Genomic DNA, 18,110 nt, shown 5'->3' with positions numbered 1-18,110 from the left:
AAGAACAAGTGTTCTGGGCTTCCTATTTCTCCCAATGGACAGGTGCAAAGTCTCTGAGCATACGGGACCCTTCTGAAGGCTCCATCCAGGACCGGCGAGGGAAGAGCCGAGCTTCTGGCGAGTGTAAAGGCCCTTCTTGCATCCCTAAGGAGTCTCAAAGTGGCTAACATTCTCCTTTTCCTCCCCCCCAACAAAAACTCTGTGAGGTGAGTGGGGCTGAGAGACTTCAGAGAAGTCACCCAGCAGGTGCATGTGGAGGAGCAGAGACGCGAACCCGGTTCCCCAGATTACGAGACTGCCGCTCTTAACCACTACACCACACTGGCTCTCATATATATGTAGGTTAAAATCAAAATCTATAAGCTAGAACACAGTAAAGAATACAGATGTGAAACTATTAAAATGTGTAGTTTAAGACCTTAACCGCTAATTTAAAATATGCACGTCAATGCTTTATTATAATTAAGGCAGGTAAAATAATTATTACTCTTAATAGTATTCATTGCTATGAGGCTTCTTGAAGCAATTCAGAATACAATCAACATTAGCAGAACACTTTCCTTTACAAGGACAACTTAAAAAGCACAATTTAAAAGCAATAAAAAAGTAATATTGCATAGGAAAGAATTCTAAAACAACAGCAATGATCACAATTAGCAACAAGACACAATGAAACAACAGGCAAAAATTGCCACTCCATCATCGCTGAGCCTTGAAACTTGTGTCTTATCCCCATAATCGAAACTGACATCAAGTCTTATGTCATCTGGAAGAGAATGAAGGAGAAGAGAGATGAATTTCTGCCACATTTACTGATTCACCAAATTGACCTGGCCCCCCTTCCACCCTTTTTACAAGGAGGCTTTATGGATCTTGTCTTTGGTGGCAACGACTCCTTCCAAGCCTGCAGTTTGGCCATCTTTGTGCTGTGGCAGGATTTCACAGCCACATGACCCAGGAGGTCTGCATCAAGCAAGGATGCTGCAGCTACTGAGTGGGCTCTCCTTAGTCTGGAAAGTGCGTCCCATGTCCCCAGGCTGTGGGTGTTACCTTCTTTGGGGCAGAAGTGAGCCAGCTCCAGAGGGACGAGAGCATGCTGTAGAGAAAAGAAAAGACCGTACTGGATCAGATGACTGATCTGATCCTAAACCCTCCCTCCCAAATAATGGGTGCAAGAGAACATGGAAGCAGACCCAAGCCAGGGAAGACTTGCTTCCATCATGGGATGAGTGAGTTCTATTGCCTGGCCCCAATCCCTTGCCCCAGGCGACCTCAATGGGTCCTGCAGCCTACTAGGCAGAGGTGGAAGTGTAAGATCAAGGAAGAGGGCAGGAAATGTCTCCAGCCTTGTCCGGCATCCCAGGGACACACATTGTGTTGTGTGCCTGATACCAGACTGTGATTCCTACGGTGGGAATCCTTTCACAAGCCACTCTGGGAGCCTCTTGGGGCTGTGAAGGTGCCAAAGGTGAGAGACTTACCTTCAGGCAACTGAGCCTTCTTGCATAGGACATCAGCCAGCTAATGCCACTGGCTGCCAGTTGCCTCTCCGCTGCAATCACACTTGTTGTGTAACCTCTCAGTTCCTGTGGGAGGAAAGGGGACCTCAGGATCAGGAGGCTGGTCTGGGGGAAAGAGGCAGACCACTGTGAAGCCCTTTACACTCTCAGAGAGAGATCCGTTTCTGTTCTAAAATGGCAATGTCCTCCAGCCCCAAATTGTAGCTCTGCATCCAAGGCCCTCCTTTGGCTGTCTGGGCAAGTGGGCCTTTGCTGGCTCGTCCATGTGGCCAGCTTGCCTTACAAGAGGGGAAGGGCCCAAGAGGGGCACTGCTAGGTGGCGGCTTCTCCATGAAAGCTTTCTAGGTCAAACAGCCACTGAGGCCATCAAGATACTTACATTCATCAGCAAGTTCAGGATCTTAGTGCTTGGGGCCTCCCAGAGGAGGCCTCCCAGCATCAGAGTATAACGTTCCTCTAACTCCTGCAGGCAATGGCAATGAGGGAGAGGATGCGCCAAGCAGGGGAAAGAGAGATCAGATGTTGAGCAATGGGAGCAATGCTTAAAGCGTGTGAAGAAGAAACAACAACTAGAGAAGTCAAATTTCAAGGCTAACAACTTACCTGCTTGTCGGGCTCAGTTTTGACCTCAATGACCGCCGCAAAGGCTGCATGCACAATCAGGCTGTGGAGCTTCAGTGGTAATTTGGGCTTCATGAGGCTGGAGAGAAGGAGGGAAACCTTTTTAAACTCTGTCTCATATTGGGGGGGGGGGGAAGCATCAAATACATTTCATTCTCCTGAGCTGCTAGTGAATGCATGTGTTAGCTTAAACCACTTTTTACAATCAAGCAGTGTATCGATTTTACAGGGTAAAAATGAATAAAGGTAAAATTAAAATAAACACACGAGGGCACTGTTTATGTGGCAGTCTACCTGGCACTTGGTTGCAAGCCTCTAGGTTTTAGTTAATCCCACCCCTAAAAGCTGAGCCATTTCGCAGTCATCTCTAGACAATATAGCTTCTATTTTCTCTCTCACATCTCCACTCATCCTGTAAATAGTTGCTGCATGAATAAAGCTTTTTGAACGCAAGAAACCCAAGAAATTGTAAGCAATTCTTCCAATCGAATTCACTGCAGTGGCAAGGTCTGGTAACACCTTTCCACATTCTGCTCCCCTCCCCCCCCCCCCGCCAGCTGCTCGTCAAGCTCAAAAAACCCGGTATACCTCAGTTGGTAAAGGGCTTCCAGTGCCATAGCAAGGGCCAATTCAGGCTGCGTAAAGCACGCAATCCGTCCCATGAGATCCTGATAGAGAACAGAGGGCGGAGGGGGAAACGTCAGTTCCCTACGGACATCAGGTGGATTCCTCCAACCCCAAACTCAGTGCAGGAATTGGCAATTTCATGCCAAATGCCTGCACAACCCTTCTCTTGGCCAGACCCCGCCAGGCCTTCCTTCTGCCCAGCATCCCCCCAATCCCATCCCCGGCTCTCCTGCCCCCCTCACCCCTGGATACCTCATGCAACCTCTCACTCACCGCAATTGCCTTGACGGCCATCTTCTTGGAGTACCTCAACCTGTCCTTTTCTCTCTGGCGGGCCTCCGAGCAAGTGGCCAACACGCAGCAGAGCAACATCTCATCCTTCTCCAGTTGCTGAAATGGCAAGAGTCAGGCTGTCAGTTCATGGCAGGAGGGCTTCTCTGCATCTGAGACCCCCAAAATGGGGGTATAAACAGCACTGGTGGATGGGTGGGGGTGGGGGTGAGGGATTTCGTATGTACTGTGCTGTTTTCTCAAATACTAACCACAGGCGATGCCCAGACCCTGCCGGTCTCTGAACCATCTGCAACAAGAGAAGAAGGAAAGGACATGGGGGCAGGTTAGTTCATTTCTACTTATTTTCCACAGTTGAGGATTAGAGCATTAAGGCCACCCCTCCTTACGCTCCAAAATGAAAAGGAAGCATTTGCTCACGTGGGCCCACAGCAACCCTGGACTTCTTGGGGACTTTGCGGGTCCCCTTCTTCTTGCGGGCTGCCATGTCCCTCAGTCGCCTGAACCTAGAAGAGAAGGAGAGGGGCAGACCTTGTTGTTGTTATACCGCCCTATACCCACAGGGCTCTGTTACAACCAGTGCTTTTTTCTGGGGGGATGCAGGGGTACGCACACCCCGAAACATTTCGTGAATCTTTGCACTTTTGTCCATTTACTGTACTGCATTTATTTTCCCCAATTTGAACTATCAAATGGTGATTTTCTTGAGTCAAAATGAGAGTAGCCCAAACATTTATTTAATAGAAAAAAAGCACTGGTTCCAACATAAAAATTGCAATATAAAAACACAAAATGCATAATAAAAGTGAAAAACAACCCAGTAAAGCCCCCTCCCCAACACATTTCAAAACCTGAGACAGAAGCCTACAACCAAAATGGGGTGTGTGTGTGTGTAAGAGAAGGCAGGGAGTCTTTGCAGCATAGCCAGAACACAAATACGGGTGGCCTAACAGTTGCAGGCAGAGCCGTGTCATTTCACACACTACTTCGGCTGCGGGACATCGTATCAACAAGGAAAGGAGCATTTGGTGTTGTTGCATCTCCACGGGTATTTGTTGATTTGTCGCCACGAGGGGTTGTAGTTGTGGAGGTATAGTTTGATGAGGTTTCTGGTTATTTGTACCCTAGGTGCCCACTCACACACAAAAACAAATCTCCCTGCAGCCAACCAAAGACCACCAGCCACACCCTAGGTCACCCCCCAACCTCTCTCACCACCAAGGAAATGCAACAAGGGAATAGTAAGTGAACCCACACAAGTGATGCTGACACAAAACCCCACACATACAGGGGAAACTCGGGAAATTAGAATATCGTGGAAAAGTTCATTTATTTCAGTAATTCAGCTTAAAAGGTGAAACGTCTACTTCTCAGAGGTCAAATATTGCTCTGTTTGCAATCCTTGTTTTGCTGATTTCATTTCATATTCTAATTTTCTGAGATTGTTAATTTGGGGTTTTCATCAGCTGTACGCCATAATATCACAATCATAACAAATAAAGGCTTGACATATCTCGCTTTGCATGTCATGAGTCTATCTCATATATTAGTTTCACCTTTGAAGTTGAATTACTGAAATAAATGAACTTTTCCACGATATTCTAATTTCCCGAGTTTCCCCTGTACACTAAGTAGAAGAGAAGCATTGCCACCCGACCCCACCCTCCCCCTCTTCCCCCCTCTGTTCTTCCTAACCCAACACTGCATGCAACACTAATGTCTCACAACAAATGAAACTGATCTGTAGAAAACACAACTTGACAAAAAAGACAAGGCACAGTTTTTTTGTAAACTAAGAAATCTTCAATCATTTGTTTGTTTGTTTATTTATTTATTATTTAAAACACCAACAAGGAAAGGAGCAGGAAGGAGTTATCCAAGATGATCGTGGCCTAGGAGAGAAAGCAGATGGAGGGAGAGCTTTGAATCAACTCATTTGAGAATGCTGGTGGGAACTTCTTCACATCATGTTTACTCCGTTGCTGAAATTTGCAGGCAGCCGATGCTACAAGGACAAGTAGCCTGCAGGGCTGGGAAGCAGATTACACCAATTGTTGGAGGAGAACAACAGCATCTCTTACTATCACTCAACATAGCAATATAGAGCTTCCAGGAACAGAGGCACTCTACCTCTGAAGCCCACAGCTAGAGGAGAAGCAGCAGGAGGAAGCGAAAGCTTTCAAAAGACTTAATATGGAGTCCAAATGGCCAAAATATTGGGAAATTTTGGAACAAGAGGGAGACACATTGAAATTGCAGAGTTTTGAGAAACTAAAAAACAAAAGTGCGAGACTGGCTTCATTATTATCTGATAATGGAGGCTTATAAACTGGACAAGAAAATTGGTTTCCAGGTGGAAAAATCAAAATTAGAAACGGAATTGTTAGAACCTAAAACTAAGATTTTGTCAAAGATGTATAACTTGCTGTTGAAATGGAACACTCAGGATGAAACGGTGAAGTCTGCTATGATTAAATGGGCACAAGATGTTGGACATAATATTATGTTTGCTTACTGGGAACAGTTATGGACCACCGGTTTGAAGTTTACGGCATGCAATGCCTTAAGAGAGAATATTATGAAAATGATTTACAGGTGGTACATGACCCCAGTCAAGCTTGCAAAAATTTATCATTTGCCCGATAATAAATGTTGGAAATGTAAAGAGACTGAAGGTACATTCTTTCACCTTTGGTGGACGTGCCCAAGGATTAAGGCTTTCTGGGAAATGATCTATAATGAAATGAAAAAGGTATTTAAATATACCTTCCCTAAGAAACCAGAGGCCTTTCTCCTGGGCATGGTCGGCCAATTGGTGCCAAAGAAGGATAGAACTTTCTTTATGTATGCGACAACAGCAGCAAGAATACTCATCGCAAAGTATTGGAAGATGCAAGATTTACCCACTCTGGAAGAATGGCAGATGAAGATGATCGACTATATGGGACTGGCAGAAATGACTGGCAGAATCCGAGACCAGGGAAAAGAGTCGGCAGAAGAAGACTGGAAGAAATTTAAAGACTATTTCCAGAAATATTACAAAATTAATGAATGTTAGAATGATGTTGGACAGAAATTAAGCGGTTACCAGCTGTAATGTAAAGGTTGAGTAATAAGTTATAATAAGTTATAAATAAGTTATAATAAGGATTTGTTGAGTTAAGAATTTGAATTGGAATACAAAAGGGGGAGGTGAGAGGAGGTCTGGGAAATAAGTTAACGGAAATGAGTAATGGAAATTATATTTGTTTTAATTGTTCTTTTTTGCTTTTGTATTTCTGTGTTTTTATTATTATTTTTTTGTGTATGTTTACTTTTTGTATTAATTGGAAACTATAATAAACATCATTTTTAAAAAAAGAGAAGCAGCAGGAGTGGGCTACTGCTTGTGAGTTTGGACTAGATGGGCTTTTCCTCTGATCCAGCAAAGCCACTTCCGCCTACAAAGGAGGTGGAGTTGCGGGCGACTGAGGGAATCCCCGGCCGCGTCAGCCCCTGGACAGCCAATCGCTGGCTCAGGGAGCGTGACCAGCCCTATTTATCGCCGTCTACCTCGTAGCAGCAAATCGTCACAACTTTCTGGGTATTGGCGGTTAGGCATTGGTATTGTTCTGTAGATGGAAGAGGGGAGGAAGAGCCATCACCTGCCCCGCATATTGAAGGGTAGTCCGATAAAGGATTCCAGGGGGCGTGGCCCTGTCCGAAGCCTATGGAGGTGACGCCCCTGAGCGGTGACCGGGGGGGGGGGTCCGAGTTGATGTGCATCAGCAGGACTCCCCCTACTGGTGGTTAACCCTTCCCGGACCTCAAGCGGACGGGCTGAAGCCGGATAGTCGGTTAGGACCAATGCCTAAACCAATACCACTCATCACCTGTAACCAATAAAGTTGTGGCCATATTTAGCCCATTAACCTTAAATAATTGTGTCATGTGTCTTTATTTCCACTTTTGGGGGGGGGGCGGGAACTCGCCACGCAATAGGGCTCTTTTTGTTTTTTTATGCACCCACAGACCCCAAACAGCTCTCCACAGGAACACAGTGGTGCATCTCATGTATGTGGGGGGGGATTCCAACACTCCCCCACCCCCACCCCCAGCAAAGGAAAGATAAGGGAAGCATTTCCAGCATTTAAAAGAGCCCTCAGCATAATGCTGTTAGGACAGCAGCCCTGCCTGGAGAGGGAAGGGGGCTGCTAGGAAGGTCGTCAAAGCATCAAGGCATAGATGAGCCAAAGAATGCAATGAAAACTCTCTTAGAGCCAGAGTGACTGACAGGAAGACTGACAGAACGCCTGTCTGTTGCAGTTGATGGCTGAAGAGTTGAGAAAGGGAGAAGGGGTAGAGAGAGGGGGGTGTATAGTGGCTAGAATTCTGGACTAGGAGGACCTGGGAGATCCGAGTGCAAATCCCCACTCAGTCATGAAGTGCACTGTTTGATGTTGGGTCCAGTCACTCTCATCCTAGCCTGCCTAACAGGTTTGTTGTGAGGGGGAAAATGGGGGGAAAGGCAAGCCATCAATGCCACCTTGAACTGCTTGGATGAAAGGTGGGCTATGAATGTAATAAAAAGCATCCCCAAATAAGTATCATGGAAGGTACCCTGGGGATCATCTAGTCCAACCCCCTGCAATGCAGGAATATGCAGCTGTACCTTATGGGAATCGAACCTGCAACCTTGGTGCTATCTGCAGCTCCCTCTAACCAGCTGAGCTGCAATGAGATTTGAGGGAGAATGGGAAAGCGGGTGGGAAGAGAAGTTAAGCTGTTCAGGAAGGGGTTAAATTCCATGGGGATGCTGGCCGTGTGGGGGACCCCAAGCCCTCGCCCCAGAAGATTACAAAAAAGAAGCAGAAGAAATCCTACTTACAGATTCACGATGCTGGCCATCTCTTCAGGTAAAATCCCCTCCTGTTTAAACTCAACTGCTTAAAAATGCTCACACAACACTAACTCTGAACCTTGCCGCTAACCCTATTGCTACTCCTCTCTGTCTAAAATATACAGGAAAATATGTGCACAAAATATACAGATGAAAATGAAATGATAAAGTGAAAGCAAAGCAAAGCAAAGTCTACAGCTATCTCCCCTGTTGGTCCCTCGCTTGCTTGCTTGCTTCTCCGTCCCAGTTCTGTCTCAGCCAACTCCTCCCAACTATCCCACGACGGGGATGTGTAGCTTCTGTCTTTTCTACAAGCAGCACGAGATGTCACAAAGATGGACAGGACACTGTTTCCTTGACAACCCATCCAGCTTGACCCTGAACTAATCTCCCCCCTCTTTCGTTGCCATGTTTTCTCCCTAACCTTGGGACACCTGCTGTTTGCAGCTTTACGAATCACTTTTTATCACAAACCTGTTCATACATTTTCTGGCAACGTTTCTCAAGAGAGGCCACCCAAGCAATTCATCACCCACAATTTGCGGACACCGCTATGTCATCATATTGGCATCAGGTGTTTTCCAGGCCAGTGAATGTCAGCAACCCCTTCTTCTAAAGCTGCTTCCCCAGTTTCATCCAAAATAGAAAGAAATGCCATTTGGTAGCCCATTGAGAAGCTTTGGGAAGTAACGAAATACATTTCTGAAAGTTATTTATGGATGCACAAGGTCACCACATCTTTGCTTAAGGTGAATGGAAAGGAACATTTCCCCAGGCTGCACACCACTGTCCCCAAATCTCGTCCGCTGCTTGGTCATTTCAACAGATTGTGTGTCTTAGTAAGATTTTGTACATTTCAGAAAGCTTTCCCTTGCCTAAAAATGAAGTGCATGATTTTTCAAAAACTTATTAATGCCCCGTGCTTTTACTTCTGGTGTGGTAAAAAATTGCAGAATCTGGCTATCATTTAAAGCAGTGTAAGACGCTGGTTTACGTTTCCCCTCACATTTGGTGACTAGGTAGGGATATGCAGTTTTGTGTTTTGTTTTTTGAAGAGTTCCTAAGGAGTCCTACTGCTTCCGAGTTTTATTTTGGGGGTTGTTGTTGTTGTTGTTTACAAAAAGGTAATCCAGTTGTAACCTTTTTCTAGGTACAATTCTGTACATTCTGGTACTACCTGTTCACTCATGGTCCCTCCAAATCCCTTTGTTTCTTTTAGCAATGTGTCCTTGTGTATCTGCATAAGCTTTTCAAAGCCTGCTACCTTTGCTTACAGAATTTCTCCTTGGTCTGACTCTGTGCAAGGCACCATGCTATTCCCCTTTAAATTAGCCATTTCGACAGAAAACATGAGAACTGGAATTTTGCTCTTGAATGGATTTTTGGATCGCCTGCATGCCAAGCACATGCTTCTCCCACTGGGCCAGCACCCTTCCTCAGTGACTGAGTTCTCATTGCACACAGCCATCCAGCAAGCAAAAAAATGTTCTTGTTAGAAGGGCAGAGTGGGGAGCAAGAGATTCAGGGGCCGGTTTTAGACCCACAGTGCTCGGGTTTATTCTGTTGCCTGCTTGACATTGTGCCTCCTTTCCCCCTACCTTTTATTCCTATGAATGTTTCACAATGTCGCTGCTTGGGATTCTGGATAATCTATGGTGTTTTTCTTTTCAGTTTTTTAAATTAATTTCCCCAAAAAAAATTAAGACAAACAAACAAACAAACAAACAAACAAACATACATCCTAATTGCAATTAAACCAGTCTTGATAACATTGTTAAGTGACTTCCTCAAATCCCCCTGGTTGAATTTCATTGTATTTCATTTTAACAGTTTTCCAAAATCAATCTTCTCAAAAAAAAAAAAACACAAACAAACAAACAAACTTGATCCCTTCACATCTTTCATTCTTTCCAATCTAGCTTGAAACATCTTAATTCCTATCCTTACATATTTAAATCCTAAGCCTATCTCGTATTTGCAAGCTTTTCCAATTAGGTTATCTTGACATATTTAGCTAAATAATCTTTGAATTTTGTCCATTCTTCCTGGTACTCCTCCTCCTTCTGGTCGCGGACTCTTTCCGTCAGGTCGGCTAGCCCCGGGATGTGACTAGATGCTTGTAATGTATGCCAGGCAATCTGGCACAAGTGGGTAGGGTTGCCATCCGCCCGGAATTGTCGGGATTTGGCCGTTGGAAACAAGTGTCCATGCGGGAAACGCTTGAATGTCCAGGAAAATCCAAAGGTATAGCAATTCTACACGTGGGGAGTAGGGACGCAAGCGCAAATCAGAATAAAGCAAAGGCTGGGAAAGTTCAAACAGAAACACACACACACACACACACACACACACACACACACACACACTATTCCTCAAGATTTGTGTTTAAGACACAGGATCATAGAATTGTGGAGTTGGAAGGGACACCGAGGACCATCTAGTTCCCTTATTCCCAATCAGGGGTCCGTGGCCCCATCCCTTGCCTCCCTCCAACTAATTTTCTCTTATTTTGGCATGGCAATAGCATACATTTTATGGGCGGTCTTGTTGTTTTTAGTATACCTAAAATCCTTTGCTTATTACCCCACATTTTGCTCAAAAAATTGCTTTGCAGAGGTAACTACCATAGAGTTATCAATTTTTTCAAAAGTAGGGGGTCTGCGGCTTGGCTTTTGAAAAATAAGGGGTCCTCAGTAATCAGCCAATTAGGAACCACTGATCTAGTTCCATCCCCTACAATGCAGGAATAATGCAGTTGGCCTATACAGGGATCAAACTTATGACCTTGGCATTATCAGCACCCCGCTCTGAACATCTGCGTCACCTTCAGAGTTGTTGTTGTGGGAGCTGTAGTTCACCAAAGTAAATATTGAAAGGATCCTCTTTTCACATCAAGGACAGACCACGCCAAACATCTACCTTATGCACAAAATTGACTCCCCAAGCTCTTCTTGTGTTTTAAGACGCTGGGATGTGGGGAGCCAGAAATTCCACTGGGCTGGCAGAAGCCCCTTTTGTGACTCAATAGAGCTCTGTCTTCAACCCCAATTTTAGTTTGGAAAACTCCTCCCTTTTCCTTTAACACACTCCCCTCCCCCCACTTTCCTGCAATCCACTCTTTTCCATATCGAAAGCAATTTCTAATGTCCACTGCCAGGACCAGCTGAGGATGTTTTTGCTTGAGGCAGAAACACCCTGAGCCCTGCCTCTGCTTCTCCTTTAGGAAAGGAGGCTGGAGAGGAGCAGGTTGTGTTGGCAAAACCCTCACAAGGGCCTGACCGTGGTCACAACAGTGGCATGGCTGCAAGCATGGTGCTCTATGGACCTTGATCTGCCCCCCCCCCCTTTGAGCCAATGGCCTCGCAACGCCTCATGCGCAGGTTGGCCCTGCCAATTCCTAGGGTGCCCAGTTGGATTATTTCAGTGGGGAAGGGGGAAGTTCCCAATCCCGTTCCACTGCTCTCCGCCTGCTCCCCCCTCCCCTCAAAGTGACCCATCTAGCCTCCACTCCATCCCACTTCAAATGAAAATAAGTAATAAAAGAGCTCCCATCCAGACTCTGCAGTCTCCATAGCTGCTCTCAGAGCTCCAGTCTCCTTTGGTCATTTTGGGGACTCCCTTGAGAAGAACAAGTGGACATCTAGGAGTTGCTGTTGGTGGTGGCGGCGGGAGCAGGGCTCAGCTCCTCCTGCTCTTCAGTGTGCTCTGCTCAGTTCTGCAGCCTTATCCCTTGGCACCAGGTGCACATATGCTCTCATAACCCCCTCAAGCCAAGCCCAGTTCTTTTTCTTCCTCTGTTCTCCCTCCTACCACTGAGCCCTGGAGACAAAGCTTAATGGGGAGAGGGGAGGCCAGACCTCCCCTCAAGAGTCTATGCAATAATTCGCAGCCAGCTGCTGCTGGGCTGAAACGTGCAAGCTGCAAGCAGTATGAGGTGTTGGCTTTTTGCAGTATGGTAGCGCTGCAGAGAGCTTGCTGGGGAGACCATGTATTAAAAAGGGACTCAAAAATAACTTAAACAAGGTTTTAATAACAAAAGCAAAAACTCCTTTTACACTAAATACATCAACAAACAAACATGACCCAACCACCAACCCATCCCCCAGGGTAATGGGAGAGCTAGGTGCTGCTCCTTATATACTACATGCAAATGCTGACACACCTTAATCAATGCAACTCGGCAGCACCTGCTATGTTTCACAGCTGTAAAGCTGGGTCTCGTTATTTTGCTCTGGCCCCTTAAAGGCATACACATCGGGTGGAACCATGATGAACCTTTACATTTAAAGAAACCATTCAACATGAGGAAGAAGCGCAATTGAGAAACACCTTGGGGAAGCAATGTAGCCCTCTTTCTGCACCTGCAAGCCTTGTTGTGAAGAGCCAAGTCAGATTCCATGGTATCTGCACGACCTGATGCCCCACAGCCTCTCCCTCATGTGTGCTGCGAGGGCCCAAGGCGGCTACATTTGGAAAGTCTGGCTGAGCTTCAGAGCAGTGGAGAAACCAGCAAAGGCAAGTGTAGCTCCCCTCCAAACACCAGAACAATCTCTGCACAACGGATCTTTCATTTTGAAACAACCGTTTCCCAATAAATTAAGAGTGTGTGTGCACCAAGTACAGGAACCCAGGACAGAAAAGCAGAAAGACAAAGTTGCAGAACTTGGGGTCGGGTGGGGAGCCCAACCCAACCCAGCTGTACCCACTGCTTCAGCTCCCCTCCTGCTGCCCAGCCTGCGCCCCCTCCTCCTCCCTGGTCCCTTTAGGCAGTGCTTAGTGTTTCATGAAGAATGAACACCCTAGAACTCTACTTGGCAGAATGGGGACAGATAGCTGAACTATGGAGAGCAGGCTAAGGCGTACGTGGGCCACAGTGGCTGCCCTGCCCCTTCTTGATGAGCATCAAGGCTGGGGGGACAGAGAAAGAGGTCCTGCAATCCCAGGACAGGCCAGGAATCCTTATGCCTGGTACCCACCAAGAGTAGCACATGCTCAGCTGCAGCAGAAGGGGAGAGCGTGGACTACTGCGCAGGGACTGAGAGCAGCAGTGGTGGTAGTAGGATGGGCAGGGGAATGACTGTCCTCCAACAGGGTCCCTCCCCAAGCACCCTGAACCTGCTGCCAATGCCCTGGAACCATGTGGAAAGCCAAGTGTGCAACCGTGTCAGGAGTCAAGAGGAAAAGGTGGAAAGGGCGAAGCACAGGGAAGGGAGCTGGCACATGGCAAGATGGCACAAGGGGAAGGGCAGGCCTCTTCCCTCCCCACTTCGTCTCCAGTCACGCTTGGCACCTTTCGTAGTCATCCACCCCCAGCAGGAAGCCCAGGAGGAAGCCGATGGCACTCGGCAGAACGTTGGGCAGAGGCCGTAGCAGGAGGCTGGCGAAGAGGGTGGCTGCAGGGAAGCGAAAACATTTGCATGAGAGGAGGCGGGAGCAGGAGGAAGGCCAGCTCCCAGCCAGGACAGGCAGGCCTTACCTAGCATGTTGCCACTGACGTTGTTGCTCTCAGAGTATTTCAGCAGCTCCCGCAGGAAAGCCACCACGAAGCGGAACACGTTCTGGTGCGACCGCGGCAACTGGCAGATCACCTGCAAGACAGGGAGGGGCGGTTTGGAGTTTCAGTGCAGAGCTTTGCTAGAGGAGGGGCATGGATCACTAGCACGGTGTAGTTGTTATGTTTGCAGGTTTAGACCTGGCATAAAAAAAAGAATGTTTAAAATGGTGACCGGACTAGAACTCTGCTGGGAACTTTGGGGAATAATACAACTGTAGAGTCGGAAGGGAGCACGAGGGTTAACTAATCGAACCCCCTGCAATGCCTAAGGTGGGGCTCGAACTCAGGACACTGAGATGAAGAGTCTTATGCTCTACCAACTGAGATATCTTGGGGGAAGGGCCATAGCTCTGCAGTAAACCACCTGCTTTTCATGCAGAAAGTCTCAGGCTCCACCCCCAGCATCTCCCAGGAGGGTAGGGAACATCCCTTGTCTGAAATCCTGGAGAGCCACTGCTTGTCAATTTCGACAATACTGAGCTAGATGGCCCAGTATATGGCCGCTTCCTGGGTTGGAAATTCAAGCGAGGTTCACTGAAACAGGTGGGCTATTGTTACAAGTCCTGGTCAGAAAGCAAAAAGGCAACATGTGCGCACCCCACCCCCCTCCACAACCGAGAGGGATGGTTATCAAAGGAGACATCAGCAACCTCTGCAGTTAACAAGGCTTCCCAGACCAGACTAGCCCTCCTGCCAGTGTGCCGGTTTACTGGCTTTCAGGGATGTTTTAGTGGATTTCCTGTTACTCGCGGCAACATTTGGACTAGATGACTTTGGAAATCCCTTCTGATTCTATGCTTCTGTACACACCACAGACCAGCCAGGAAGAGATGGGGCTCTGGGGCCGACCTGGCGACAGAGGTGGCTGTCATGTGAGCACTCAAGGCAGTGCTGATACAGTTCATAGCAAAGGACTGGTTCTGGCACTGCCTCCAGGAAGATGAGCAGAGCTTCGGCCACCGAGTGGTCACTGCCAGCTATTGACAGCCTGGCAAGGGAAGTGTTCTGTCCTGTTACCTGCAGCCTGCCTCCTTCCCAGGCTGGTCCAAAGCAAGAAGCTTGGTCCTTATACATCTGGGCCCACCTTGCAAGTTCCCCCTTTTGACGCAAGGTGGACCTTGAACCCACAGCCCTGAGATGAAGAGTGTCACGCTCTACCAGCTGAGCCATCCCACTGTAATTATCCCACACCTCCCCTCTTGACGAAGCTGCCTGCAAAGCTGATCTGCCGAGGAAATGTCCTTCTGCAGGCATGGTTTCAATCCAAACAACAAATACTAGTGGTCAACTCCAAAAGTGCGGTCAACAAACCCTGCTTGCCAAAGAACAATTGAACGCACCCTTGAAGCTCCTTTGCAGCCATGTCTTTACCTGTCTCCACACCTGACACCACATATGGTGCTAGATGTGGGGCCTGCAGGCCTGTCAAGATTCTCCACCTCTGCTCTATCTAGCCAGGCTGATGTTTTCAAATGGGGGTTAAAGCTGTGAAGCTGTTTGGATGCATGACTGGACTTGACTGTGGGCATTTTATTGTGCTGTGTCCCAGAGCCTTAAGGATGGGGTGGCCTAGGAACCTAAGCCACCAGGTATATAAAAGTGAGGTCCACTCCAGCCAAGAGCGAAAGAAAACCACCAAGCAGCCCTGCTCCCCAACAATGCCCCCCAAAGAGGATATGGATCGTCTCGGGAATGCTGGTGTCCAGGCACTCAGTTATCTCCTGCAGCTCGTCCTGCGTCCCCGGGGTCTGGAAGAGGTCCTCCTGAAGCAGAGTATCACCCATGCTGTGGGAGCCATGAAGCCATGGCAGAGGCTTGTAGTGCCGCGTGGTGCCTCGCTGACCTCGGTGACGCGGCATGTCCGTGCTTTGCAGTGTATTAAGTGTATTGACCTTATATGGAGTTATGTTCCCGCTGTGCAGTAATACCATATATGGTGATGAGTGTTGTATAGCCATGATCGGGCTATGTGACGTGGGACATTGGCAGATGGCCACGTAGGCTGTTAGAAAAAGGGGAAGATAAAAAAATATACGGGAGAGGAGGAACTTTCAAGTGAGCTGCCCTCCACCCTGAAGATACTCGCTGTCTCTGTGTTTGTTCTATGCTGCGCACCACTCGTTGACGGCTGTTTTCCGTCAAGTGGTGCCCCTTGTGAGGCTTCCCGATCCAGGCTCCGGACACCATCGACTCTCCACGCCCAGCAAGGGTTACAGGCGCCACGCATCTTCGGATCCCGGTGAGTCGATCCCTTCCATCTTGATTTTGGAAAAATAGGCAGCTCCTTGTCTATTCCACAACAGAAATTTTTAAAAGACTTAAAATTTCTCCTCTCCTCCAACAAATTGGAAGTTCCTGAGGGCAATTTGATACAGCTTATTCTGGCCATCGATGAACATTGTCCCTGGTATCCCCAGGATGGAACTTGGGAATTAAAAGACTGGGTCAAAATCGGGATCCATTTTCATGGACACCCTAGCATCGGCGTTCGAGTTCTGAATGCATGGTGCAAGGTTTGTTACGCCATGGGCTCTTTATCACCAAAAAATATCTCCATGGCCGCATTGCCAACATCACCTCCGGCCTCTTTAATCCAGCCTGCCGTGTTGCCGTCTGCTCCGGCACTCGCCCTGCCGGCACCACCGGACCCTAAGCCTCCGGATTACAGCTCATCGCCAGGGGACCCTGTAGTAATGCTCACCCCCAACCGCTTGCCCCTCCCTTCTCCTGCCTCTGCTCTCCGGCCAGGCCAGGACGCCCAGGGCAAGGTTGGCAGGTGAAATTACCTTTTTACATAACAGAACAAGTAAGACCCGGTAGGGCTGCCACCACTCCCTCTTGTCCAGGGGACTCCGAATCACAACCCAGGGAGCAGGTTGCGACCCATTTAACCTGGCTGTCCCCCTACTCCACAAGCTGCATCCACAGACTTGCAGGCAGAAGTTCTACGGTAGAGCGTAACAAAGCGTAAGGCTAGGACTTAGCTATTCCCTTCGGAAAGGCACACAACTAAAACAGTTTCATTCTTAAAAGGTTTATTTTAAAATAACATAAGAAACATGCTAAAATAGCAGGCACTCTTTTGGGCGTTACAGATAAGAAAAATAACAAAGTTACATAGTATAGCTAACTATACATACTCACAAGGTCTAACACAAGATAGGATAGCTGACATTCTTTAGGCATCTGCAAGTTGAAGGCTTTTGAAGATCTCCATTTCAAAAGACGAAACGACGGCTATTAGGATGGAACAATAGAGCCGGGCATCTTTGCGGATTGCAGAGCAAAGGCAGAGAGCACAGATCAGGATAATTCCCTGATCCTTTATTCACAATTTGCACAAGGCGTCGTAACTTTCAAACCAATCATAGGACCCAAATTATTTTTGAATACACCAATGACCGGTTTGCTGGTCAATTATTTTACTTCTTGACAGCTGGGCCAATTTGGCATCCAAACTTTAAATCAAAGGGTTCCTCCCTTCCGTGGAAATTAGCCAGAGACACATTCCCAAGCAATTCAAGGACAGATAGCATCACTGAGGGGGGATGTTTACACCCTCAAACTCAGGTGTTAGATCTTTTCATTAAATCAAGACTTCTTTGGGTTCAATAAAGCTTTCAGCTGAGGAGCCAACTAGTCTAGGGGTTAAAGATACACAACTTCTTTCCCAGGGTCCCTGTGGCTGATGAAACTCCCACAAGGCTTCACTCCTTTTACTTGACCAAAGAATAATTTCTAAATAATACTAACTTTACTACAGACCCCATTATTCAGAAATACCACAGCCTAGTAGGCAATGATCCTGTTACGGCGTCAGTGGAACCGGCTACTCCTTTTCAACGTGCGGTTCTTGCCTGTTCCTTATCTCAGGATACTGTGGCATTTCCCGTTATATTGCCCCCCGCTGGCATCCCGGCAGGCACCCAAGCCCAACATGAACCTTTTGACTTTAAGATCTTGAAAGAGTTGCAGCAGTCAGTAAAGACCAATGGACTCCAAGCTCCATATACGCAGGCGCTTTTGGAAGCCACATTCGCCCAGCTTTTGGTTCCTGATGACATAAAGCTTCTGGCCCGTACGGTGTTACCTCAATTGTGCAACCTGAATTAGAAGCAAGTCCCAATTAAGTTGGAGGGTTGCCTTGGAATAAGTAGGACTGCTCTGCAATTTCCCAGTTAGAGGGCTTTCCTAGCTCAGCACACACTCCAGATGTTGTTGGACTCCCATCAGCCCCAGCATAGCTGCTGTCCAGCAATATCTAAAGGTCTAAGGTTTCCTGCTCTAGGTTTTGCATCTGTCTGGAAAATCTGCGTTGCTCACATGTTCTTATCAGCAGAGACTTCCATTAAGTCCAATTAAATTGCTGGTGCTTTTTGTTTTACATTTTTCTCTCCAAGGTTTGTGTGTTCATCATGTTGACGACCTTTCTCCCACTTGGCATGAGGATCATTGGTATTTTGTGTTGAAACAGAGGCCTGATTGCTGCACCTTATGGTGGATTTAAACTCTGTGAGCGTAGTCATGCCTTAGCCCTTTGAGAAGGATGCTGCAAGGAAGGCAAGGGGGGGGCAGCCTCAGACTTCCAACATATGCAAAACCATCATAAAACATTAAA

At 47.3% G+C, this 18,110-nt stretch overlaps 1 protein-coding gene and 1 long non-coding RNA gene across 2 annotated transcripts; both read right to left on the bottom strand.

The window, feature by feature from the left end:
* Positions 1-653: 653 nt before the first annotated feature.
* LOC309333166 (uncharacterized protein) lies at positions 654-3,167 on the bottom strand (the record flags this gene model as incomplete). The annotated part of the gene is made up of 7 exons (XM_081846566.1): positions 3,042-3,167; positions 2,730-2,809; positions 2,124-2,220; positions 1,900-1,983; positions 1,482-1,586; positions 1,051-1,096; positions 654-766 (listed from the first exon to the last, which is right to left on the bottom strand). Exons 1-7 carry the CDS (start codon positions 3,138-3,140, stop codon positions 654-656), a joined length of 624 nt encoding a protein of 207 aa, XP_081702692.1. The 5' UTR covers positions 3,141-3,167.
* Positions 3,168-13,280: 10,113 nt separating this feature from the next.
* LOC309333263 lies at positions 13,281-14,381 on the bottom strand. Its single transcript, XR_014152427.1, has 3 exons — positions 14,342-14,381; positions 13,415-13,526; positions 13,281-13,331 (listed from the first exon to the last, which is right to left on the bottom strand). It is a non-coding gene; the product is annotated as an uncharacterized lncRNA (long non-coding RNA).
* Between the last annotated feature and the right edge of the window lie 3,729 nt (positions 14,382-18,110).

Source organism: Podarcis erhardii, assembly GCF_964252035.2.
Source record: "Podarcis erhardii genome assembly, chromosome: W".
NCBI lineage: Eukaryota > Metazoa > Chordata > Lepidosauria > Squamata > Lacertidae > Podarcis > Podarcis erhardii.
The sequence above is the reverse complement of the archived record's forward strand: the minus strand, read 5'-3'. Positions and strand labels throughout refer to the sequence as shown.